The 27608-nt window shown below is 40.4% G+C and overlaps 1 protein-coding gene across 1 annotated transcript; it reads left to right on the top strand.

Annotated features, from left to right (window-relative positions):
* The first annotated feature begins 16 nt into the window (after positions 1 to 16).
* LOC107567514 (tripartite motif-containing protein 16-like) lies at positions 17 to 25681 on the top strand. Its single transcript, XM_016253205.1, has 6 exons — positions 17 to 592; positions 21342 to 21437; positions 21518 to 21754; positions 24565 to 24724; positions 24865 to 24912; positions 25140 to 25681. Exons 1-6 carry the CDS (start codon positions 17 to 19, stop codon positions 25679 to 25681), a joined length of 1659 nt encoding a protein of 552 aa, XP_016108691.1.
* Positions 25682 to 27608: the final 1927 nt, after the last annotated feature.

The raw sequence follows: 27608 nt of genomic DNA, 5'->3' as shown, positions 1-27608 counted from the left end.
GTAATCAAGCAGTAAAATGGCTAAAGAAGCTAGAATTTTTCAGGATGAGTTTTTGTGCCCAGTATGTCAGGATCTCCTGAAGGATCCAGTGACTATCCAGTGTGGACACAGTTACTGTGAGAGCTGTATTACAGGCTGCTGGGATCAGGAGGATCAGATGAGAGTCTACAGCTGCCCTCAGTGCAGACAGACCTTCAGTCCAAGACCTGCTTTAGCTAGAAACACCACGCTGGCTGAAGTGGTGGAGAAACTGAAGAAGAGGAAACATCCTGCTGACTGTGATGCTGGAGCTGGAGATGTGCAGTGTGACGTCTGTACTGGAAGAAAATACAAAGCCGTCAAGTCCTGTCTGATGTGTCTGAACTCTTACTGTCAGCATCACCTCGAGCAACATGAGAGTTGGTTTAAAGGAAAGAGACACAGTTTGACTGATGCCACTGGACGACTGCAGGAGATGATCTGCCAGAAACATGAGAAGCTTCTTGAGGTTTTCTGTCGCACTGACCAGAAATGTATATGTCTGCTGTGTACGATAGATGGACATAAAAACCACGACACTGTATCAGCTGCAGCACAGAGGACAGAAAAACAGGTATTTTTAAACTAGTGATCAAGTTAATACTCAGTGTAGTGATCCAACAGTCCAAGTGTGTCAAACTCAAGGCCCCACATCCTTTTATGTGGCCTGCGGGAGCATATGATTGTCTTAAAATAAAAATATATGCTGCTTTATATCGTAAAATATGAACATGCTTATCATTTACATTTACATTTAATCATTTAGTAGACGCTTTTATCCCAAGCGACTTACAAATGAGGACAATCAAATCACATTATCAATACCACGAGATTGTGTTTCTATTTGGCGTGCTATTTGTTTTAGGGGTGTGGAGTAGGTGCGTGCATGCCAAAACTGCATATCATATGCACAAATAAATACATTGAGCGGACGAACCACTGATGCTAATGCGCTCTATTTATTAGGTGTGTTCGACTTGAAGTAGCGCTGCGCAGAACGATCAGTGTTTGATATCAAAGTACCGCGAGAGTGATTCGAAAGCATGAGGAGCGTCTGCTCTCTATAGCTCACTGTACTTTGATGACACACTGATTGGTCTGCACAGCGCAGCTTCAAGTCGAACACACCTCTTATAGTGTTGGGGGAGGGGCTGTGCTCGGTGGCTCGATTGCGTCATTGGGTCACGATTTAGCCCCACCCAAAAAATCCTGAACAGGAAAATTATGGAAAATTGTTTAACAGTCTAACTCCACAATTAAGTACTACATAGTTCACAGTCTTTGTAACATGTTTCAGCAATGCATTCCTAAAACGTATAATGTGTTTACAAACAATTCTCAGAATTGACTTTACAGAGACTTCAATTACATGAAACGTGCGATCTGCACTTCCGCATTTCGCCCCTTTCGTGTGTTCTGCAGCAGTCACTTGGAGAAGTCATCGCTTGTTGAACTTGTTGACTTTTTATGAGTTTGAGCGTGTGATGCGCGCTGTGAAAAAGTGTGTTGGAAACACTAAAACGCTTGAAAATAATGTACTGAAATTGAGGACCAATATGCACCTAATTGATGACCCGTGGCGTTAATATACTGCATCAGTGTCAGCGTGTGATGTAATAAAACTGCAGCTCGTTGATAAACGTTTTTGTTTGATCCATTTTATACAATCCGCCTTCATTTAGCAAGTGCACTCGCACATAAACAATTTTCAAGTTCAACACTTTTTGTTCCATTTAGTTGTGAATGCTGCTGATTCACTGAGACCGCCACGGCTCAGCAAAGAGACGTGCGTTTGCGTGTGTGTGTTTTCTTTTTAAAAAGTTTCCCCAGAAATACTTCCCTATTTAATGCATTTTTTTCCTTACAAATTGTATTATCAGCATAACAATTCGAATGAATGTGTAAAAGATAGGGCATGATGCCATCCTTCTAAAACAATGGGCATTTATGTTAAAATGGTGACATAAGTTATTCTCATTTCATTATTGCAAAACGTTAAAACTGGCACCATTTTGGAGAGAAATTGGCTCTTTTTAATCTCTCATTTTAACTCATCTCATGGTGTGTGATGCTGGACTCTCGTATGAGTTTCTAATGGTTTTTGTATTCTTTGCACTGTTCTAATTAATCATGTTATTCATATTTTATGTGCAACAACAGCATGCTGTCTTAGTGACCTTACACATGATTTTAAATCTATTTTTTCAAACTTTATGATTTAAATGGGGATGATTGTACTGAGAATAACTTTAAAGTTTTAAAGTTCTCAACTGAATACTGTTTCCGTGCTGTTTTGATGTATTTTAAAGAGTTGGCAGTCTTTAAAATGTGGCTACAGTGGCTACGGTGACCTCGGAATAAGAATGAGACAGTCTAATATTAGCGTAGATGCCACTGAGAACAATAAAGCACATTTTAATTGTAGTAAACACTCTAAACTTTTACACATATTACCTTAAGTCTTAGTGTTGAAAGTACACACACACACTATATGATGTAATAAAACTGCAGCTCGTTGATAAACGTTTTTGTTTGATCCATTTTATACAATCCGCCTTCATTTAGCAAGTGCACTCGCACATAAACAATTTTCAAGTTCAACACTTTTTGTTCCATTTAGTTGTGAATGCTGCTGATTCACTGAGACCGCCACGGCTCAGCAAAGAGACGTGCGTTTGCGTGTGTGTGTTTTCTTTTTAAAAAGTTTCCCCAGAAATACTTCCCTATTTAATGCATTTTTTTCCTTACAAATTGTATTATCAGCATAACAATTCGAATGAATGTGTAAAAGATAGGGCATGATGCCATCCTTCTAAAACAATGGGCATTTATGTTAAAATGGTGACATAAGTTATTCTCATTTCATTATTGCAAAACGTTAAAACTGGCACCATTTTGGAGAGAAATTGGCTCTTTTTAATCTCTCATTTTAACTCATCTCATGGTGTGTGATGCTGGACTCTCGTATGAGTTTCTAATGGTTTTTGTATTCTTTGCACTGTTCTAATTAATCATGTTATTCATATTTTATGTGCAACAACAGCATGCTGTCTTAGTGACCTTACACATGATTTTAAATCTATTTTTTCAAACTTTATGATTTAAATGGGGATGATTGTACTGAGAATAACTTTAAAGTTTTAAAGTTCTCAACTGAATACTGTTTCCGTGCTGTTTTGATGTATTTTAAAGAGTTGGCAGTCTTTAAAATGTGGCTACAGTGGCTACGGTGACCTCGGAATAAGAATGAGACAGTCTAATATTAGCGTAGATGCCACTGAGAACAATAAAGCACATTTTAATTGTAGTAAACACTCTAAACTTTTACACATATTACCTTAAGTTATAGTGTTGAAAGTACACACACACACTATATAGTTGCAGTGGAGCAGTCTGGTCACATGGCAGTGTTTGGAGCCTTGGAAGAAGTGACTGACCAGCATCTGAAAACTTGCAATGATGAGAAAGCAACAATGAAACCTTTGGCCACACCCTGATGGAGAAATAAAGTACAAATATCTCAAGAAATGAAATGATGCCTTTTAAATCATTTAAAATGTAATACCAGTTAATTAAATTTGTGATGAAACAGAAGTTGCAACCATTTTTTTGGCACACAAAAAATCTCAATCCATCGCACAACACAGGGACCATTGATATTAACTGTTCATTAGTTGCAAGGATTTGTAACAGAACATGCACATTTCATATTATAAGTCTACTTAAACAGCATTAAAATAATATCAAAATATGCCTGCCTGTTGTTGATTAATACCAGTAGTGACGTTTTACAAATTGATTGATTTACTAAGCCATGGTTTCCCCTCCCCCCGTGGCCCCTCCCCCACGTCGCAACTACCCACGTTGGTTGACCTCGTGACCTGTTAGATGTCCAGATGTGAAAACCGGCATATGTGAAATTCCGACGTCAACCTATGACCTCCGGGGAAAGAAATATGATGTTTGTTCAGATGTTTGAACGTGTCCAGCGGATGACAGGCGATAAATAAAATCCTGAGGAATGTTTTTGTAGATTTTATGGTCCATTCCCAAATCCGGGGGGTTTCCCCATCTGGCGTCCGTGTGTCTGGTTGCATTCCAAGTCGAGGCATGTTTTGCTCTCTCTCACTCTATGGGAGATGTGAGAAAGGCCAATAATAAATAAACAATTTTAAACAGTTTGTGAGAACAGATCACAATATGTGTGACCACACATATAATATGTTGACTATTTAAAAAGATTCTCAACATAATAAAATAATTTAAATAAAATATGTAACATGACTAATATTGAAATTGGGGATAAATCAATAAATAAAGAAATACAATTCCTCTTACATTTTTCCATGAGAAAGTCTTCCTCCTGGTGCAAGAATTTTTTTTCCCCAAAAACCTTTATAAAAAAACCCTCTCTTGCTCTCTCGCTCTCTGTCTCTGTCTCTCTCTCTCTCACACATGCGCACGCGTGCACATTCAATCGTCCCAAGGTTTATTCTCTTCTTTTAAATGAAAATTAATTAATTAATTATGTGATCACACATGATATAAAACAAAGCAAAATATTAATGTTATACGCTATCATCCCCTAAACCTACCATCACAGTAAACTTTCTACATTTTTAAAAATATTTTCAGAAACATCATTTAGTGTAATTTATCATTTAAAAAAGCTGTTATGCTCATGGGGACAATCATTTGGAGTATTACTACACTCCATTATGATACTCCATAGACATAATGATTTTTTTTAACTGTACACCTACCCATCACACATAAATTCTGCATACATACATTTTTTATAAAATATTGTTTTTAAGCGATCCGGATTATGAGGACTCAAGAAATAGCCTCAAAAATAACATTTGCATTGTTACATTAGTGTAATAACCATGTCAGTATACACATGTGTGTTCTGATCAATCATATAAACAAGCACACACATAAACATTTCAAGCTAAAGAGAAACTTATCTCTATTTTAAAGAGTATGGAAATAAATAATTATATATGACAGCATGTTACTAAAGCAAATCATGCAATTTAAAAAGTATTCAACATTTAAGTTTACTGAACTTATAAAACACATAATTCTCTTAATTTAAATAAATAAAATGTGATTATATATAGCATACTTTATAAAAATAAACATTTACTATAGTTTCAGTTGACAATAAAAATGCTTTACATTATTCTGGGAGCGATGATAACCAACCAGAAGTTTAAGAAGGAAAAGCTCCTCTGTCTCTCGTTCTGAGGTGTGTGCTCTTCCGTGTGCATTCCAGCTCCTGTAAAGGAAAGGACTCTGATCATTCCACTCATCATATAATTTAAACTGTTCTACGAACTATACACTCACCATGTCATCACCTGGATCCTACACCCGTACTCTATGTTACCAAATAAACTTTATTGATATACTAACCTGTTGCGTCGGACCTCTTCCGTTACAGAAGACCGTACCAACACCGATGGCACAGATGAGTCACCCCGAGCCGTTTCAGGAGCTCGTAGACTCACTACGACGCGTCCTTCTGGATCCACCGGCATCATCACCATCATCGGCACCGCCGCCCTCACCACCCATCACCTCCTCCATTCCAAACAGCACTTCTTCGGCTACCACCATCGCTAGTCCCATGGCCTGACCAGCGCCCTACTCTGGCTCGGCAGAGGAGTGCAACGGGTTCCTCCTGCAGTGTAATCTCACATTTCAAATGCAACCGCAATCATATCCCACTGACACCTCCAAAATTGCTTTTACTATCTCCCTGCTAACAGGACCAGCATTGCAATGGGCGGAAACGATCTTGGTGCAGGCCAGCCCTGTCATTTAAAATGTACAGAACTTTCTAGTGCATTATCGCGTGGTGTTTGGAAGGACAGATGGAGATACTGCTGTGGGAGAACAACTCTATAATTTGCAACAGGGTACCATGTCAATTGCCGAATACTCGCTGGAGTTCAGAACTCTCGCAGCAACAAGTGGATGGAATGAGAGATTGCTGCTGACCACCTACCGACAGGGGCTGGAGCCCCAGCTTCGGTTACAGCTGGCTGCGTAGGATGATTCATTTGGATTGGAATGATTCATTCAGCTATCCATCCGTTGTTCAAACCGCATGCAGTCCTGTTTAGCAGCAACACCAGTCTCCGTCACAACCTCCTACCTCCGCCGACCAGAGCCCAGTTACCCTCCAGAACCAGCATCAGAACCCATGATTGTGGAGAGGCAACGGTTATCTACTGCTGAGTGGCAGAGAAGGCTGACCCGGGTCTCTGTTTATACTGTGGAGCTCAGGGGCATATGATCTTGTCATTCCCCCTTCGCCCTCCACGTCCCGTGGTGAGTGTGATTCAGCCTGATAACGTTAAAATGGAACCACTCACTACCTGTGTAATGCTTACTGCCTCTGATGTTTCTATTTCAGTATCGGCCCTTATCGACTCCAGGTCAGCAGGAAACTTCATCTCCAGGAACCTCTGCCGCTAGCTCAAGTTACAAGCTACCACCACTGAAACCGTCTACCAAGTCCAGTCGATAACTGGAACACCACTATGTCATAGACATGTACGATATCGTGTGGGCCCCATCACTCTTCGTCTTGGTCAACTTCATTCTGAAGACATTCATCTTCTGGTTCTGGAGGGGTCTACTGCTGACATCATCTTAGGGCGCACGTGGTTGGTAAAGCACAATCCCATTCTGTCTTGGAAGACGGGAGAAGTCCTGAAGGGGGGCAAGGATTGCTTCCCAGACTGCTTCCCCCGTGACTCCATCACCAGCCAAGAAACTCACGGAGGTCCTTCCCGTGAATTCAGCCTCCGTTGAAAGTCCCATCGAGAAGCAATCCATAGACATTCCAGCCTGCTATGCCCCCTTCAATGACGTGTTTTGCCCGAAACAAGCCTCCCGCTTACCACCACACCGGCCATGGGACTGCACCATAGATCTCATCCCGGGTGAGCCAGTGCCTTGCAGAAAGATCTATTCACTGTCGCTTCCTGAACAGAAGGCCATGGAAGAATACATCAAGGAGGCACTGGGTCAAGGTTACATCCGTCCATCTAATTCCCCTGCTGCATCGAGCTTCTTCTTCGTGGCCAAGAAGGACGGAGATTTGAGGCCCTGTATAGATTACCGAGCACTAAATAACATCACCGTCAAGTTCTGATATCCTCTTCCCCTCGTCCCAAATGCCCTTGAACATCTCCGTGGGGCTACCATCTTTACAAAGTTGAACCTCCGCAGTGCCTACAACCTCATCCGGATACGTGAGGGGGATGAATGGAAGACTGCCTTTGTGACCCCTACTAGCCACTACGAGTATCTGGTCATGCCCTATGGACTTGCCAACGCCCCCTCCGTATTCCAGGATTTCATGCATGAGGTGCTCCGGGAGTTTTTTCATCGATTCATCATTGTCTACATAGATGACATCCTCATCTACTCCCGGAGCCAGGCCGAACATCGGCAGCACATTGCGGAGGTCCTCCAACGCCTGAGAGAGCACCACCTATTCCTCAAGGCTGAAAAGTGCACCTTCCACCAACCCACGGTGCAATTCCTGGGGTATAACATTGATCATACCGGTATCCAGATGGACGAGGGGAAGGTGGAAGCTATAACCTCCTGGCCAGAACCCACTACAATTAAGGAGCTCTAACGATTCCTCGGATTTGCCAACTTTTACCATCGCTTCATTCTAGACTATAGCAAGATAACCAGCCCACTCACAAGCTTACTACGAGGGAAACCCAAATCTCTATCCTGGACACCTGCAGCCTTAGAAGCTTTCTCCTCCCTCAAGAGAGCCTTCACTAGCGCCCCCCTCCTAGTCCATCCAGATCCCGACCTCCCATTCGTCGTGGAAGTTGACGCCTCCACTACAGGAGTTGGGGCAGTGTTGTCCCAGCAGCAGGGGAACCCAGCCAGTCATCCATGTGCCTTCTTCTCTAGGAAGCTCAGCCCGGCGGAAAGTAATTATGATATCGGCAAAAGAGAACTACTGGCCATCGAGCTTGCATTAGAGGAGTGGAGGCATTGGCTGGAGGGGGCAGCCCATCAATTCACCGTACTGACCGACCATAAGAATCTCCAGTATCTACGTGAGGCTAAACATCTGAATCCCCGCCAAACACGATGGGCATTATTCTTTACCAGGTTTAACTTTACCATTACTTATCGCCCTGGTCCCAGAAACATCAAGGCACACGCCTTGTCAGGTATTCACAGTCATGTGGAAGGTCCAGAAGAACTGGAGAGTATCATCCGACCAAAGATGTTCATCAGTCCCATTGAATGGAATTCCCCCTCTGTAGCCTCAAACACGGCTCCCAACAATCCTCCGGGCTGTCCTACAGGATGCCAGTATGTACCACACACAATGCACCCCACTGATTCACTCTGCTCACTCTTCTCGGGGCACTGGCCACTCAACAACACCCTCTCACTGCTACGAGATCACTTCTGGTGGCCCAATATGGCAAGGGACGTGAGAAGGTTTGTGCAAGGATGTCCAGTCTGTGCCATGTCCAAAAGCCCGCGCCACTTACCATCTGGCAAACTTCTTCCTCTACCAGTGCCAAATCGCCCCTGGTCACACCTAGGAGTGGACTTTGTCACTGACCTGCCACCCTCTGAAGGTAAAACATGCATCCTGGTAATAGTTGATCGTTTCTCAAAGTCATGTCGACTTCTGCCCCTCAGAGGTCTCCCCACTGCACTGGAAACTGCTGAGCTTCTCTTCAACAAGGTCTTCCGATATTATGGCATTCCCGAAGACATCGTCTCAGACCGGGGACCTCAGTTTATCTCAAAAGTACTCCTAGGTGTGACCGTAAACCTCTCGTCCGGATATCATCCACAGTCGAATGGTCAAACGGAGAGGAAGATTCAAGAGGTGGGGCAATTCCTACGAAACTTCTGCCATGGCCACCAGGATTCCTGGAACCAGTTCCTGGGCTGGGCCGAGTACGCCCAGAATTCCCTGCGACAGCCTTCTACTGGTCTCACTCCCTTCCAGTGCGTGCTCGGGTTCCAGCCTCCAGCCTCCCCTGTTCCCCTGGGCCGGGGAACCTTCTGATGTTCCGGCGGTGGACTACTGGTTCCGGGAAAGCGAGAGGGTCTGGGACGCTGCTCACCACCATCTCCAACGGGCAGTGCGCAGGCAGAAGACGTTCGAAGAGCTGAAACACCTACCTATCAACCAGGTCAGAAGGTATGGCTGTCAACTCGGGATATCAAACTGCGCCTGCCCTGTAGGAAGCTCAGTCCCAGAGTTGTTGGCCCCTTCACCATCCTGGAACAAGTAAACCTGGTCACCTACAAACTCCAACTCCCCTCACAGTACAGAATTCATCCCACGTCTGAATTCACACCTTAAAGCAAACCAACGGCCCACAGGCTTCCAGGGTCAGCAGCCATTAATTTAGATTTCCATAGGGTCAATAGAGAAGAATCTATGACTGTAACAGATCGACCAGGCTCCACCACCACCCAATCACAATGATCTCTATCACCTGAGTACTGAGCACCTGCACCTGTCACCAATCAAGCACCTATTAAACCAGCCTGCATAAAAGCACACACCTCAGACACCCTCATTGTCCGGTCTCGTACACACATAGAGGACTCTCTGACTTTACTACAGCTTCCATTTGAATACTTCCTGCATTACTTACCTCCTGTGTTCCTCCTAGTGTATCCTCGTCTCCAAGTGTCTCCTGTTCCTCCTAGTTCTTGGATCGCTGAGGTGTGTGCTCTTCCGTGTGCATTCCAGCTCCTGTAAAGGAAAGGATTCTGATCATTCCACGTATCATATCCTTTAAACTGTTCTACGGACTATACACTCACCGTGTCATCAGCTGGATCCTACACCCGTACTCTCTGTGACCAAATAAACTTGATTGATATACTAACCTGTTGCATCAGACCTCTTCCGTTACAATAATTTTAGGTCGCAATAAATATGAAAAATTATGCCTTACATTTTTTAGAGTGCTAAGAGATAGAAATTTACGCAACGACGTCCAAGCATGGATGAGTGATTTACAAAATAAATAAAAAGTTTAATTTGAATCATAACCAAAACCTCGCAGGTCCTCCCCGGGGTAATCCCCAATGTGAAACTGATGGACCCTCACAGAGAAGGGTTGGTGAGGGAGGAGTTAGACCAGATGGTCTGAGATGTTATTCTGTTGACCATTTTTTTAACCGAATGTTATTGCTGTGTTAATAATGATTTCAAAGCCTAATCTTAAGATTTTAAATAGTCATTTGGTAGAATCCTGTGGTTTTTTGCTTACATTTCAAGTAGTTTTTTCTTACATTTCAACTAAAGTATAATTTATTCCACATAAATCACTTCAGCATCTTTAAAAGTTTCTTATTTTAAGTATCATCCTCAATGTTTTAATCCCCTCACACATGGGATGAAACATTTAATCAAAATCTTTCTGTATCTTTAAAACTAAAACTAAAAATATTGCTCTTGTTTTAAACGGATGCAAAGGAGCCTGTTTGTTTGTCACAGCGCAGACGTGACTCACCCATGTCACCTCAAACAACGTCTCAAATATTTAGATGAAGTTAATGTATCTTTTAGAAAAATATTTTCAGAGAAAGACCATAAAAGATAGATAGAAAGATTCTATTCAGTCATTAAAGATGGTTCGGGCAGATAGATTTATGCCTCTGTGGACCCATGCATTGAATGTTTCACATATTGAGATTGATTTAGCTGATGCTTGTATGTAATTCGAGAACTTTGACCTTTACTACCATTAGGCTATGTTATGCTTCATTTTAAAAAGTTTGTATAAACACAAATTGTGTTTTCATATATGGAACAAATCTAGCCGTGAAATCGTCATTATTTGGCTTTTGCTATGGTCATAAACTTTACACATACCTCTGATATTTTCAGACACAGAACAGAAGAGTAATTTTGCAGGCTCTCTGTCACTGTTCAAAAAATAACTCTATTTAAAAGCAAAGAGCTCATTCAAGTCATGTACGAATGATCAGTCTATCGAACTATCACCTATACATCTACCGGCAGTGATTATATTTGATATATTTTATGTTAAAAGTATCTTTACTATTTACATCATCTATTGTTTAAATATTTCAAAACCATATTATACTCTTTATTTAAAACAATACACTTAAAATATTGTTATATTATTAATTTCATTAAATTATGTTAATTATTCAAACTAACAGTTGACATTCTACGTTATCCACCATCACCTTACAAACATAACATTTCAAACATGTAATGAAGTCATTGCATTTGGAAACAAAGACGAATTTCTCAAGGCAATTGCATACCTTGAATCTAGGGGTCTAACAACTAAAAATCAAGTCAGGAATCTTGGTGTGATTCTGGAGACAGACCTTAGTTTCAGTAGTCACGTCAAAGCAGTAACTAAATTAGTATACTATCATCTCAAAAACATCGCAAGAATTAGATGTTTTGTTTCCAGTTAGGACTTGGAGAAACTTGTTCACTCAGATCATTAGGATCGAGTCAGTTAGAAATTCCAAGGGTTCACTCAAAACAAGGGGAGACCGCTTTTAGCTATTATGCCAACCGCAGTTGGAATCATCTTCCAGAAGAGATCAGATGTGCTAAACATGAGCCACATTGAAATCCAGACTCAAAACTCATCTATTTAGCAGTGCATTTACTGAATGAGCACTGTGCTACGTCCGAACTGGTTGCACTGTATTTTATGTATAACCATTTTCTATTCTTAACTGTTTTAATTCATTTTAAATCAATTTTTAAATAATTTTAAATGTTTTTTTAAATTCCTTGTTTTACTGTTGTGATTATTATTATTTTTAATTATTATTTTGCTTCCCTTTATGTAAAGCACTCTGAATTACCATTGTGTATGAAACGTACTATACAAATAAACATGCCCTACCTTGCCTAACAGTCCTGGTCATCCTAAATACTGGTCACACTCAATGAAATGAAGACATGCGAAAGTAGAGAACACAACAAACATACCCCTTTGGGTCATGAAGTACCCTGTCTAACACAACACACATTCTCCAGAATGGGGTAATGATGGTTTCATTATTTCATGATGAAGACAGACTGAATATTCAGATACCAGATGGGACTGTTCGACTTTTTCTTAAGACAAAGACAATTGTTTGATTTCAAGAACACACAAACAAATCCTAATGCTATTTGTTACAACATATACATGTCAAGTCTGTTTTATCATAGGCATATCGTATTATTCTTGAATATAATTGTTTAAATATGTGTTAACAATTCTTTCTTTTTTTTTTTTTACAAAGATGTTAAATTTAACACGTGGAAAGTCTAGGTTACTTGTGTAACCCTCGTTCCCTGAAGGGAATGCCTTCGGGAATGCCATAATATCGGAAGACCTTGTTGAAGAGAAGCTCTGACGAATTGGGATCTCGCCCGAGAGCCCAATCCCCTTCGAGTGTTAACTAAACAAGCCAATGACAGTTGGCGTGCGTGTTTCGCCATGCGCACCCCTGCCCCGCAGCGCGGGTATAAAAGGAGAGCGCGTGCAAACGCACATCAGTTTTTCGCTGAGGAGCCGAGACTACGTGCCCCGGCCGTACAGCGGTGGTACAGCAACTGTGGCTACGGAACGTAACGTCTCCGTTCCCTCCTTCAGGGAACGAGGGTTACACAAGTAACCTAGACGTTCCCATTCAGTCAGTCACGTTCAACGTTACGTCAGTGACTGACGAATTGGGATCCGTATGGAAAACGCCACTATTGCTGACCCCCTCCAGTGCCCTGCGGAAGCCGGCAAGTCCCCCCACACCAGCTGGGGCGGAAGATAGGACAGCGGCTAGGCAGAGGTGACCGCCACTGCTGTTCCATACAGTGGTACATTGGATAACACTGGGAAAGCGTACCCAGTTGGGACGCTACGGAAGCCACATCCCGCACATGGGAGGTATCATGTGGAATTACACATATGGACTGGCCCAGGGCAGTACTACATATGGAAGTATGGCAGGGGTCTAAAACGTTGGACTTCTAAATATATGCATGCTCAGATACCCTATATAAAAAGATTCACATCTCAGCACTATTTGTGAAGTATACGGTTCGTCCCTGTCGCGATGTTACAATTTAGAGATGTTAGCGATGCAAAGTCTGATTAATTTTCGCGAACTAATTCTTGCGGGGAGTTTGGGTCAGTGAACCGCTTCAAAGAACCGATTCGTCGGTTCCTTTAGTCATCATGCAGTGATGTCGGTATACATTTCTTTTCTAACAACTCACTGTCATGTTATATCAATGAAACATTCAAATAACGTTATCTGTGTGAACGCATATAGCTGATTATTGTCTTTTGTTCATTTTAGTTAATGATGTTTATGGTCACATTTTTATGCATTGATACTTCATGTTGGATACGAGTCTAAAATATAAGTCTACAGAAAGAATAAAGCATCCTAATAAACTCATTGATTAGCTTAACAACTATAATCTACATGCACAATAAACCATATGCTCTTAAAATTGATAGTACACAAAATATGTGTAAAAGGGCTGATAACAAATTAATGCTATGTTTTGGTTCGTGTCTTACACACAGGGTGCAAACTACGGGGGAGCTAGGGGGAGCTCGGCTCCTTTTAATAAGACATGGGCTCCCCTGAAAACGGGATTTGTGAAATTTTGGGGGGTCTCAAAAAATATTGACAATGTGTTATTTTGACGTGCAATTTCAGTTTTGTGTAATGTGATCATCGTGGATTATTATGTGTAAAATTGCAAAAATATCATTCATTCATGCATGACGGCAATTTAAACCTAATTCACTTCAATAAAGATAACTATACAGTACATGCTGTTCTTGTCATGAGCATCAAGGTGTGGGGGTGCTGCGGTGCAAATTCCACTCATGTTTAGTACATGTTAACTCAAAGATTTGTAGAAAAAATATAAACGTTGGACTCTGTGGTCGATTCTGTGTTAAGGTAAGGCATGTTATTCGCAATTATGTGTTGTGGCTGGGTTGTTAAGGTCTCCGTGACTCTCGATGTCTTAGGCCTAATTGAACGGAGGAATTATGGTATTCTCCTGTAGCCTGACGACGAGTAACTTTAACCGTTGTTCATGTGAACTCAAAGACAGCCTGATGCTTTGTATATAGACTATTTGTGAGTGGCTGTTTGTTGTTTCACATTCGTGAAATTCGTGTCGATAAAGTATAATAGGGTAAATCCTGTATAGTGATCTATCCTATATAGTGCTTGCATAAAGCAAGTAGTGCATACACTTGTAGCTGTTATGTATCTTTGTAAGTCATTGTAAGCCCTCTTTTGAGGCATGCATAAGCGCACAAATCTTTATACAGCCAATAAGAGCAATATGGTCTAACAACACAAACACAAATGCTTGTTCTAACTCTTTCACAGACTGATCCCTGGTAAGTACGCCTAAAATTGCTAGATATCTTGACTTTATCCTAGTGTTTAAAGGCGCTACCGTGCTAGGCCTCGTCACGCCGTTGTGAGATATAAACTGCAAAGTTTTTCATAGGGTTACACTTTGAAATTTTATGTTTCACCACTCTTATTTCCCTATCTAATTGTAATTGCTAGGCCTTGCGCTTTGTTTTCTAGATTTTGCTGTCATGTTAGAGATGTTAGAGGACAATATTTCTGTGAATTTGCTTGATTTAATATAATATTGCTTTAACCCTTCGTCTTCCTTGCTTTAACCCTTTCTTAATAATTATCTTCCATCTACATTCTATTCTACTTGTTTTCTACTTATTAAATTGATAAAAAATATATATATTTGTAAAATTGCTCATTTGTGAGTCGCTTTGGACAAAGGCGTATGCAAAATCCAAAATTTAACTCTGAGAAAAGGATGAAGAGTGATTCAAACTTTTATTTACCTTTTATTATGTGAAGAAAATGATCAAATTGTTATTACAAACAATAGTGATGACATTACAGGTTATCTAGCCAGAAAAGAAAATCTCTGCAGGCCAACATGTTTTTGTGTAATATGAAATTGACTAGCGTCCCAATAATTTCACATGTCAAGGAACCATAATGTTTTGAAATCAGCATTACACAAAAATCTGTTACACACGTACACAGACACAGAACCTTGTCAATGTACATCTCATCGCTACATTCAGACATCATATCCAGAATTTTTCTGGTAGTTACACAGATTGGCTCTTTGGCGGTCATATACAAGCTCGTCAAATCGGGCCATGGATTATTTTTCAGGCTTCTTACAATGTCCATTTCATTTTTGAGATTTGTTTCACGCTTGGAATCCCCCGTATGGTCATGATTCGGATCGGACACATCGTCAATGATCTTACACATCAGATCAATCATTTGGTCTCTGTAAAGCTGTTTAAACATAGAGTGTACAACGTCTTTTCCAGGACATGTTTTTCCAGCGGCGCAGCCATACTCCACTTGCTCATCCGCAGCAGTGCCAGAACTCCTGTCATGGTCCGTCAGCGTTTGCGTAGTGTCAGACATCCTTTTCAATTCCAAGACGTAAACACCTAATCGACCTTGAATCTGGATTGAATGTTTTAATCCACGACGGTCCAGGCAACGCTTTGAATTTCTGGTTGAATTTCTGGAAAAATTGCAGAGTGCTTCAGGATCAAACAAATTGGATATTTGAAGCCGTTTATGTCGGTCCGTGTAGATAACGTTTTGATCAATGAGATTTATCCAACATGGTTCACAGATCTAGGAAAAGTAGGCAATATCTGCAGAGTTTATCAGAAAGGCCGCTGTTCGCTTACAGCTAAGTAGCATAGCCGTAGTCATGAGGAAGTAGTGACGGATCTTTTGTATAGCGTCATACATTCGAGCTAAATAAATAGTTGGGGTAGAGGTCTTGTTTCAACTGTTGGCTGGTCGTTGAGATGGGAGCGTTGCACTCAAAAGTGGAGGAGGGTGAAGGGGCCCTGGTTAGGGACTGACTGGCGAAGCCTCGCATATGCCACCAAAGAGATTTAGTTTTTCACCGGAAGATATTTCGATTAAAGATTACGAGGTAACTCTGTCATTTAAAATAATTATTAAGACGTTGGCAAATCGTTTCAGGTACAATTCAGGAACACCCGTTGTTTAGGTTTGTTATACCGGATACATAATTATGCTGAATACACAGACACGATCATTTAACTTGACTGAAACAGTTCGTTTATTGTTGAGAAAATGGTGTTTAACACAGGTACGTCGCTCTGCTCGAAATATAGACTCGTTTTGCAGCATTCGAAAGGGTTGTCCTCGGGGATAGGCCAGTCACGATCATACTCAGAGTCAGACTTGTCGCTGCTTTGAGACATAAAGTTTGTTTCAGAGTCCTCCCAACGTATATTTACCATCATAAGATAATTTTGGTCATGAAGCGTTTCGTTCCAACAGACTGATATTGAAATGTTTTCTGGTGGGCTGGTAGCACGGTACCTCATTCCCTGTGTGGCACCGTCCCACTGGAAAAAGTACCAAATTTGTCCCCCGTAATTAAATTCTCTCCAAATTTGATTGTAAAAGTATGCCCAGTCTACGGCGGTCAAAAGCAGGTGGTTACATTCGGATGTATATTCCTCGTAAGATTCCGAAACGTAGAGTTTCACAGTCTGCCGCGTCTTGTCAAACACAAATCTTCCCACGCGTTCATCAGACACAGAGAAATCTTGCTTCACAAAATCTTCATATTCACGGCCAATCTTTGCCGGACCACATCTTTCCTGGTGCGTATCTTCACCCGTTTCAACAGAACTTCTCGGCAGTGTTACACACATCGCTCTTGTTTCAGGAGTGTTTGGAGCAGGGGTGGCCATCGTAATAATGTAGAAACCCTAAACCTTATTTAAATACCAAATTCTGAATGTAGGTTGGGGGTGAATCAGAAAACAACTGATTTATTAAAGTCGTGTTTAGAGACGCGTAGAAAGAAAATAGTGTTTCCTCACCATCTTCAACTTTAAGTGTTTTAAATGTACCAATAAATAGTAAGATTGAGGCCTTGTGTCTCGCGACAGCTTCATAGACAGACCAGAAATGAACACATAGTATTATTTCAATTAATAACGTGTTAACAAACAATGGTTCTTTGTGTGATTTCATAATAAAAGCATCTAAATTGTAAACAATCTATTATCTTTTATATTAAAACTTAATAAAAAATTGTTTAGTAACACACAGTTGTGTAAGACACGAACCAAAACATCGCATTAATGTGTTATCAGTCCTTTTACACATATTTTGTGTACTATCAATTTTAAGAGCATATGGTTTATCGTGCATGCAGATTATAGTTGTTAAGCTAATCAATTAGTTTATTAGGATGCTTTATTCTTTCTGTAGACTTATATTTTAGACTCGTATCCAACATGAAGGATCAATGCATAAAAATGCGACCATAAACATCATTAACTAAAATGAATGAAAGACAATAATCAGCAATATGCGTTCACACAGATAACGTTATTTGAATGTTTCATTGATATAACATGACAGTGAGTTGTTAGAAAAGAAATGTATTCCGACATCACTGCATGATGACTAAAGGAACCGACGAATTAGTTCTTTGAAGCGGTTCACTGACCCAAACTCCCCGCAAGAATTAGTTCGCGAAAATTAATCGGACTTTGCATCGCTAACATCTCTAAATTGTAACATCGCGACAGGGACGGACCGTATACTTCACAAATAGTGCTGAGATGTGAATCTTTTTATATAGGGTATCTGAGCATGCATATATTTAGAAGTCCAACGTTTCAGACCGCTGCCATGTATGAGTATTGTGGGGTATTGCCCCTGGTGGCCATGTCTGAAGTCTGAGGTTTATGCTGGGATTTGTAGTTCCCTGACCTAGAAGTCTGTAGCGTTTGAATGAGGTATTAGTTACGCGTGTTAAATTTAACATCTTTTTAAAAAAACAAAAAAACAATTGTTAACACATATTTAGGCTAAACAATTATATTCAAGAATAATACGACGTACCTATGATAAAACAGACTTGACATGTATATGTTGTATATACATAATAGCTAAAAGTGGTCTCTCCTTGTTTTGAGTGAACCTTTGGTGTTTCTAACTGACTCGATCCTAATGATCAGAGGGGTCTGTTAGGTTTATATTCAGCGAGCATATCTGCAATGTATATAGGTCATAGGCCATTGAGTGATTTATAAACTAGTAAAAGTACTTTCAAATCAATCCTAAATATAACTGGAAGCCAGTGTAAGGAGCTGAGGACTGGTGTGATATGCTCAGATTTTCTGGTTCTAGTCAGAATTCTGGCAGCAGCGTTCTGGATTAGCTGCAGCGGTCTAATGGTCTTCTTGGGAAGGCCGGTGAGGAGACCATTACAATAGTCCACCCTGCTGGTGATAAAGGCATGAACAAGTTTCTCCAAGTCTTAACTGGAAACAAAACATCTAATTCTTGTGATGTTTATGAAATGATAGTATACAAATCTAGTTACTGCTTTGACGTGACTACTGAAACTAAGGTCTGACTCCAGAATCACACCAAGATTCTTGACTTGATTTTTAGTTGTTTGACCCCTAGATTCAAGGTTTGCAATTGCCTTGAGAAATTCGTCTTTGCTTCCAAATGCAATGACTTCAGTACATGTTTGAAATGTTATGTTTGTAAGGTGATGGTGGATAACGTAGAATGTCAACTGTTAGTTTGAATAATTAACATAATTTAATGAAATTAATAATATAACAATATTTTAAGTGTATTGTTTTAAATAAAGAGTATAATATGGTTTTGAAATATTTAAACAATAGATTATATAAATAGTAAAGATACTTTTAACATAAAATATATCAAATATAATCACTGCCGGTAGATGTATAGGTGATAGTTCGATAGACTGATCATTCGTACATGACTTGAATGAGCTCTTTGCTTTTCAATAGAGTTATTTTTTGAACAGTGACAGAGAGCCTGCAAAATTACTCTTCTGTTCTGTGTCTGAAAATATCAGAGGTATGTGTAAAGTTTATGACCATAGCAAAAGCCAAATAATGACGATTTCATAAAGTCTGCATAAAACATGACAATGAAATGAAATGTCGGGGGCCCCCAATAGCCCATATCGTTTGTCCTGTTAAATTATATATTTTTTCCCGATCCTGGTAAAATGTACAACATTTTAATATTTTTAGCGATGACTAAAACTAGTGTAAATGTTTTGCTTTGTTTTATATCATGTGCGATCACATAATTAATTAATTCATTTTAATTTAAAAGAAGAGAATAAGACTCGGGACGATTGAATGTGCACGCGTGCATGTGTGTGAGAGAGAGAGAGAGGGGTTTTTTTTAGAGGTTTTTGGGAAACATTTCTTTCACGGAATGGTCATTCCTGCACTAGGAGGAAGACTTTCTCATGGAAAAATGTAAGAGGAATTGTATTTCTTTATTTATTTATCCCCAATTTCATTATTAGTCATGTTACATATTTTATTTAGATTATTTTATTATGTTGAGAATCTTTTTAAATAGTCAACATATTATATGTGTGGTCACACATATTGTGATCTGTTCTCACAAACTGTTTAAAATTGTTTATTTATTATTGGCCTTAAAACCAGTATCTTTCTCACATCTCCCATAGAGTGAGAGAGAGCAAAACATGCCTTGACTTGGAATGCAACCGGACACACGGACCCCAGATGGGGAAACCCCCCGGATGTGGGAATGGACCATAAAATCTACAAAAACATTCCTCAGGATTTCATTTATCGCCTGTCATCCCCTGGACACATTCAAACATCTGAACAAACATCATATTTCTTTCACATCTGGACATCTAACAGGTCACCGAGGTCAACACAACGTGGGTGGTCGCAACGTGGGGGGTGCGTGGGGGAGGGGAAAGGTCAAAAGGTCAAAGCCATCAATCAAGTTGACATAAGCACCATCATATTTACTACTCATGGTCTCTTTACCAGTGCAGGGACTCATGTGCATGATCTAGTGATTCACTACCTAGGGAACTGACTGAGACGCAGTCTGCTTTGATAACAGCCTTGTGAAAGGATTCAGTTGTTTATTCTCATTCGGAACAACAAACTCCACTCTGAAGCGCCTTCACGAGAACAGAAACGCTGTGTAATCCGCCCCGTTTGAAAAGAGCGTGGTTGTTAGTCACGTTTAATGTCGACTTTTAACTTCTCGGGACAATTGCAAAAGTTTGCACATGCAAAAACCCATTCAACACGCCCATGTTAACTTCAAATAAGCGTATTATTGTGGTTTACATCACACGTTTCGTAAGAATCAATGGCTTAGACCGCGCAATCTCTTCATATCTTTTAACGTCACAGAAACACAAAAATATCATACAACACGCCAAAATTAAACCTAAAATTCATTATAGTAACACAGCTTTTGACATTAAGTGTTTTATGGATTAAACGAGAAGAAAGACCACGTCTTTCTTGTATACATACATACATTTTAAATAATACGTTTACACCTTTTTTAATATGCAAGTATTGATAAATTCAGTCTAAGAACAAATTCAGTTCCATTTACCTGAACTTGCGTGAACTTGACATACATTTAACGTAATGTTAGCCTAAATATAAATTTTTCTTCTGACACACGACTTATAAAACACTTCTAAATATCAACTCAAAAACATTGGATATGCTGTATGCTTTTATCGATAAATTTAGTAAAAAAAAAAAAACATTTATTTAGTGGCACTTACCTGACTCTCGAACTTGACAAGATGGCGCTGTTTCTCTGGCGAAGTCACTCAGGTTCGTGCACGTGCAGAATGATATCAGTGTTGGCTGGATTAGTTTTTATTAGTTTAATCAACATTAGCATAGCTAATTGTTGACTGGATTTGAAAAGAACCATTCATTCAATGTTTATCAAATATATTTGTGTAGACGTAATATAATATGTGCTTTCAACTAAGCCCAAGCAATAAAATTAGCTCAACGTAAATATTTTTGCCCATCCAACATTTTGTTAATTGGATTTTTTACAGTGTGCAATAGTCTGTTTATTTTCTGTGTAGAGCTGCAGCTTAATTACACAGAAACAATGTCAGTGTGAAGCTCTACGCATGTGTCTGTTTCACTTTCATGATACTTACGCCTGCAGTGAAGCAGGTCTTAATATTCATCATAATTCATGTTCGATGATTGTAACCGATCATCAATTCTGGAGTTTGAACCTACAGCCATTGGTTTATTAGCTCCACTTTTCCTGGATTCATTGATGATTTAGTGCCAGTAGTTTTCTGTGGCATTCACTATCATCCGTTTATTATGCAGAAGCAGCTTAAGGAGACGCAGAAGACATTCCGGCAGAGAATCCAGCAGAGAGAGAAAGATCTTCAGCAGCAGAGAGAGGCTGTGGAGTCTCATAAGGTGAGTCTGGAGAAGAAGAGAAGTTTGTCTCAGTCTCAGTTCAGACTCACTGAAGCCTGAATCACTGTGTGTCCTAACAGCGCTCTGCACAGACAGCAGTGGAGGAAAGTGAGAGGATCTTCACTGAGCTCATTCGCTCATCCATTGAGAGAAGCTGCTCTGAGCTGATACGGCTGATCAGAGATCAGAAAAAGACTGCAGTGAGTCAAGCTGAAGAACGACTGGAGCGACTGGAGCAGGAGATCAATGATCTGAGGAGGAGAGCCGCTGAGCTGGAGCAGCTTTCACACACACAGGATCACATCCAGTTCCTGCAGGTAACAGAGATCTAGAAGAACAGGATCATAGTGGACTTGAGCAGATCCTGCTGTGACAGAGACTCACAGAGAAACATTTCATGAGTGTCTAATTATATAATCATCAGTCAGACTCTCATCCGATCATCTTCTTTTGAAAGAGAAGATGGCTTTCAAATGGCTTTGAAAATCTCTTAGGAATCATTTTTCATTTTTCTACACTGCTCAAAAAATTAAAGGAACACTTTTTAATCAGAGTATAGCATCAAGTCAATTAAACTCCTGGGATATTGATCTGGTCAGTTAAGTAGCACAGGGGGTTGTTAATCAGTTTCAGCTGCTTTGGTGTTGAATGAAATTAACAACAGATGAACTAGATGGGCAGCAATGAAAATACCCCCAAAACAGGAATGGATTTACAGGTGGAGGCCACTGACATTTTTTTCCTTACTCATCTTTTCTGACTGTTTTTCACTAGTTTTGCATTTGGCTAGGGTTAGTGTCACTACTGGTAGTATGAGGCGATACCTGGACCCTACAGAGGTTGCACAGGAAGTCCAACTCCTCCAGGATGGCACATCAATACGTGCCATTGCCAGAAGGTTTGCTGTGTCTCCCAGCACAGTCTCAGGAGCATGGAGGAGATTCCAGGAGACAGATAGTTACTCTAGGAGAGCTGGACAGGGCCGTTGAAGGTCCTTAACCCATCAGCAGAACCTGTATCAGCTTCTTTGTGCAAGGAGGAACGGGATGAGCACTACCAGAGCCCAACAAATTGACCTCCTGCAGGCCACTGGTGTGAATGTCTCTGACCAAACAATCAGAAACAGACTTCATGAGGGTGGCCTGAGGGCCCGACGTCCTCTAGTGGGCCCTGTGTTCACTGCCCAGCACCGTGGAGCTCGATTGGCATTTGCCATTGAACACCAGCATTGGCAGGTCCGCCACTGGTGCCCTGTGCTTTTCAAAGATGAGAGCAAGTTCACCCTGAGCACATATGACATACGTGAAAGGGTCTGGAGAAGCCATGGAGAATGTTATACTGCCTGTAACATAGTTCAGCATGACCGGTTTGGTGGTGGATCAGTGATGGTCTGGGGAGGCATATCCATGGAGGGACGCACAGACCTCTACAGGCTAGACAATGGCATTAGGCCTGCCATTAGGTATCGGGATGAAATCCTTGGACCCATTGTCAGACCCTACGCTGGTGCAGTGGGTCCTGGGTTCCTCCTGGTGCAGGTCCCGGCCTCATGTGGTGAGAGTATGCAGGCAGTTCCTGGAGAATGAAGGAATTGATACCATTGAATGGCCCCCACGCTCGCCTGACCTAAATCCAATAGAACATCTCTGGGACATTATGTTTTGGTCCATCCTACGCCGCCAGGTTGCACCGCAGACTGTCCAGGAGCTCAGTGATGCCCTGGTCCAGATCTGGGAGGAAATACCCCAGGACACCACCCGTCATCAATGTTATCAGGCATGCATACAAGCACGCAGGGGCCGTACAAACTACTAAGTACCGTTTTGAGTTGCTGCAATAAAATTTCAGCAAAATGGACTAGCCTGCTTCATAATTTTTTTACTTTGATTTTCGGGGGTGTCTTTGAATTCAGCCCTCTGTAGGTTGATCATTTTCATTTCCATCAAACGATGTGGCATCCTTTCATTCCTAACACATTACCCAGTCCATATCAGTACAGATATCCAGCATATTTCCCCCCATTAAGATCTGATGTTTTTTAAAGTGTTCCTTTTATTTTTTGAGCAGTGTATTTAGCTGTCAAACACCACTAGTGCCACCAACAGTTCAAAACTTTTTTACCAAATTTTTGTTTCTGATTCATTATGTTACGGTGAAATCAGTGAACTCGATAGGACTAATTCTGAGTAACATTCATCAAAATTGGATCAGCTGATCAGCCAACCTGATCAAATTTAACAATGAAGACTCCAAACATGAAGTGAGGCTGTATATTAGCAATGCTTCAGTGTATTGAAACCAAACCAAACCTGAGCGTGTCTTAAGGGTCCTTGTTTCAGTGTCTCTAACTGCTCTAAAGTTATAAATAATGGTCAATCTAATCATAGCCTTTGAGCTGCTTTTCCTTAGCAAATCTACTCTCAACCCTACAATGAGACTCCATTGATGTGCTTGAGCTGTTAGATGGACATTTATGTTCTAAGCAGATGTTTTATCATCATCAAACTATTTCCTAGAAAGTTCGGTAACACTTTACTTGAAGGGGTGTGCATAAGACTGACATGGCACCTTCATAATCATGACATGACACATGTCATGAATATGAAGGTTTTTTTATGTATGTTTATGACAACTGTCATTAAGTGTCATTCGCTCAGTTATGTAATTTTTAATGCAAAGATGACATTGTTTGAGATGTCTTTGTTATGGGCTATGGTCAGGGGTAAGGGTAGGGATAGGGTTAGGTTAAATAATGTCATATTTGCATTAAAAATGACATAACTGAGCGAATGAGACTTAATGACAGTTGTCATAAACATGCATAAAACCTCCTTCATATTCATGACATGTGTCATGTCATGATTATGAAGGTGCCATGTCAGTCTTATGCACACCCCTTCAAGTAAAGTGTTACCAAGTTCACATATAGTGTAAGTGACAAATACCAGAATCTGTAGCTCTAATCTGATTTAATGAATATAAGAATGAAGCTGATGCTGTGAAAGTGCTAGATTGAGGTGAGTTACTAAAGATCAGTCAAGTCAACAAGAGCCGCACAAATCTGATGTTGGTGCAGGTTATTTGGTGAAGTGTGGAGCTGATGAGTTTTTATTTCTGTTCTCTGCAGAGTTTCCAGTCTCTCTCAGCACCTCCTGAATCTACAGATGGAAATGACGATCCCTTCAGTTCTCTCCTCTCTTCTGATGCTCTGAGAGAATGTGTCCATCAGCTGAGAGACAAGCTGGAGGATTTCTTCAAAGAGGAGCTCAAGAAGATCTCAGACAGAGGTAAAGGTCTGGAGATTAATCTGCTCTCAGAAACCAGTCCATCATCATCTCATATCATGGAGAACATCATATTAGAAATGTCTTAGGAATGGTTGCAGGATCATGAGAATCACACTGTTCATGTCTGTTGATTTCCACAGTCACATTCACCAACATTGTTCCCGTGACCAGAAACGACTTCCTACAATGTAAGTCAGTAAGAAAACAAGCAGAAAAACTCACTGAGTGTGTTCATGTTCTTCCTGTAGAAGGTGAAAGAAGAGTTTTATAATTAATGATGTAAATGATGATTTGCACAGATATCTGCTCATCTGTACTGAGACACTGATGATACACTGAACATGAAGTGTTCAGCTACATGAAAAGATCAAACAGATTCCAAATTCCTGATTCTGATGTGTTTTATCTCCATCAGACTCCCATCAGCTCACTCTGGATCCGAACACAGCACATAGATACCTCCGTCTGTCTGAGAACAACAGAGTGATTGCTGTCTCTTGCAGAGATCAGTCATATCCAGATCATCCAGACAGATTTGATGTGTATCATCAGGTGTTGTGTAGAGAGAGTGTGTGTGGACGCTGTTACTGGGAGCTGGAGTGGAGTGGAAATAATGGTGTGCGTATATCAGTGTCATATAAGAGCATCAGCAGGAAGGGATCAGGTGTCGAGTGTAGGTTTGGATATAATGATCAGTCCTGGAGTTTGCGCTGCTCTCCCTCCAGTTACTCATTCAGGCACAATAACATAGAGACTGCTCTCTCTGTAGAGTCCATCAGCAGTAGAATAGGAGTGCTTGTGGATCACAGTGCAGGAACTCTGTCCTTCTACAGCGTCTCTGACACAAAGAGCCTGATCCACACAGTCCAGACCACATTCACTCAGCCGCTCTATTCTGGGTTTAATATTTATAAAGGATCATCAGTGAAACTCATCTGTGTTGATGAATCAGAATAGACTGATGAGATATTCTACCCATAAAACTTTGAGCTGCATGATAAATCAGTAACAGTGAGATGTTATGAATGAATGAATATCTTTATTGTCATTGTACAAGTACAATGAAATTGAATGCAATCATTTAGGTGCATATTATAACAAAATAAATGAATAAAAAATCGAATAAATAGCAAACGAATGACAGAATCAGAAACACAACATGACACACACAGAAGACATCTCACGTTCAACAGTTGGTTCCATGACTCAACAGTCAACAGTACACAAGATATTCAGTTAAGTTATTGCTGTATTCAAAACCAAATAGTTGAAGCACATAAACTGTTGATCTCACATTCAACAGAGTTGCATGACTCATTTAATATTGCACATAATGTTCAGTTAAGTTATTGCAGTATGTAAAACAGATATGGCTTGGCATGTAAATGACTAGTCTCTTCTTTTCTCTTCATGACATTAATACTGCAGCTGATCTTCTGTCAGTGAAATAACATGTCAGAATAAATGTGTTTAATAAATCCCCATATAGACAGTAAGATCAGTGTGCGTGTGAGTCCTGCTGAGTTATGTCTTTCTGTGCTTTTCTCAAACTCTGTGTGGATTTCGTTTTTAATGTTGTGTCACATCAATCATCTTATTATTACTATCATAATTACCTTTCAATTCAAATGATCACACACAGTCAATAAATCATTTTCATTATTCACCTTATGGAGCTCCGGCCCTTTCCAGTGTTTTGTGTCTTCCGGTGTCATGAGTCACTGTCTGTATTGTCACACATTTAATTATTGTGGAATTTGTTTTTATTTTTAGGTTATAGCTTGTTAACAATTTATTCTGTTATAGATCATTGTAGTTAAAACCTGTAAATGACATGAAATTTCAAGCTGTTGAAATTGTGTGTGTGAGTGAGTGAGTGTGTGTGTGTGTGTGTGTGTGTGTGTGTGTGTGAGTGTGAGTGTGTGTGTGTGTGTGTGTGTGTGTGTTTGTGTTTTACTGTGATTCCTCCAGAGCATGTAGAGCTGCTCGTATCTGGGGTCAGTGTGTCCCACAGCAGCTTCACGTGCACCGCCGTGACTCTGAATCATTCAGCCAATAGAGAATCATTCTGCATTCAAAGACAATGTTTGTATTTCATAACTGAAATATAGAAATTATGTATAAATTAGTGCTGCAACAATTAATCAATGAAAACCGATAAAGAAAAATAGTTGACAATGAAAACATTATTGAATATTTTTGTCTGTGCTCTTACATCAAAACATTTATATATCAACTATTTTGTATTATTTTACTTTATATTATTTGTAGGTCTCGCTGTCTGTCTCTATATACTGTATGTCTTAATATTTTGAAGGAGAACGTCAGACAACACACATTTAATAAAATGCTTTTAAATCTGATGAATGAAACGGAATAAAGATCATCAAACATTTTCTGGACATTTGGAAGTACACGAAGTGCTCTTCATTAACTGCAAGCCATTCTATTCGCCGCAGGAGTTTTGCTCATTCATTCTCGTCAGTGTCTGCATTCCTCCGCAAGCGCACGTGAGCTCCGCTTTACAGAAACTCGCTGATCAGATCACAGACACAGAACAACAACCCCCGGACTCTGTTTTAATCATTCTCGGGGACTTTAATAAAGCAAATCTATGCCGTGAACTGCCAAAATACAGACAGCACATCACATGTGTAGCGTCTGGACCAATCAAACACACAATATATATTTTGTTTTTATATTTAACAAATACTCTGTAACCCCCCTCAGTTAACAAGCCATACGAGGACCCATGAACCCTTCCCCCCGGAATGCGTAACACCCCAGGAAGCCGAACAGGCCCCTTTGTTGCATGGCAACCAACGCTGATATCACTGGGTTTATTGGCCAAAAGTATCTAAAGCAGGGAAAATCCCTGCATGTC

The sequence above is a fragment of the Sinocyclocheilus grahami genome, unplaced genomic scaffold, assembly GCF_001515645.1.
Source record: "Sinocyclocheilus grahami isolate Dianchi unplaced genomic scaffold, SAMN03320097.WGS_v1.1 scaffold1164.1, whole genome shotgun sequence".
In the NCBI taxonomy this organism is placed as follows: domain Eukaryota; kingdom Metazoa; phylum Chordata; class Actinopteri; order Cypriniformes; family Cyprinidae; genus Sinocyclocheilus; species Sinocyclocheilus grahami.
This window is presented reverse-complemented; position numbering and strand designations above follow the sequence as displayed.

Coding starts and splice junctions, on each gene's coding strand:
- LOC107567514 (XM_016253205.1), top strand. CDS start 17: ATGGCTAAAGAAGCTAGAATTTTTCAGGATGAGTTTTTGTGCCCAGTA. Junction 593..21,341: donor CACAGAGGACAGAAAAACAG/GTATTTTTAAAC, acceptor TTTATTATGCAG/AAGCAGCTTAAGGAGACGCA. Junction 24,725..24,864: donor CAAGAAGATCTCAGACAGAG/GTAAAGGTCTGG, acceptor TGATTTCCACAG/TCACATTCACCAACATTGTT.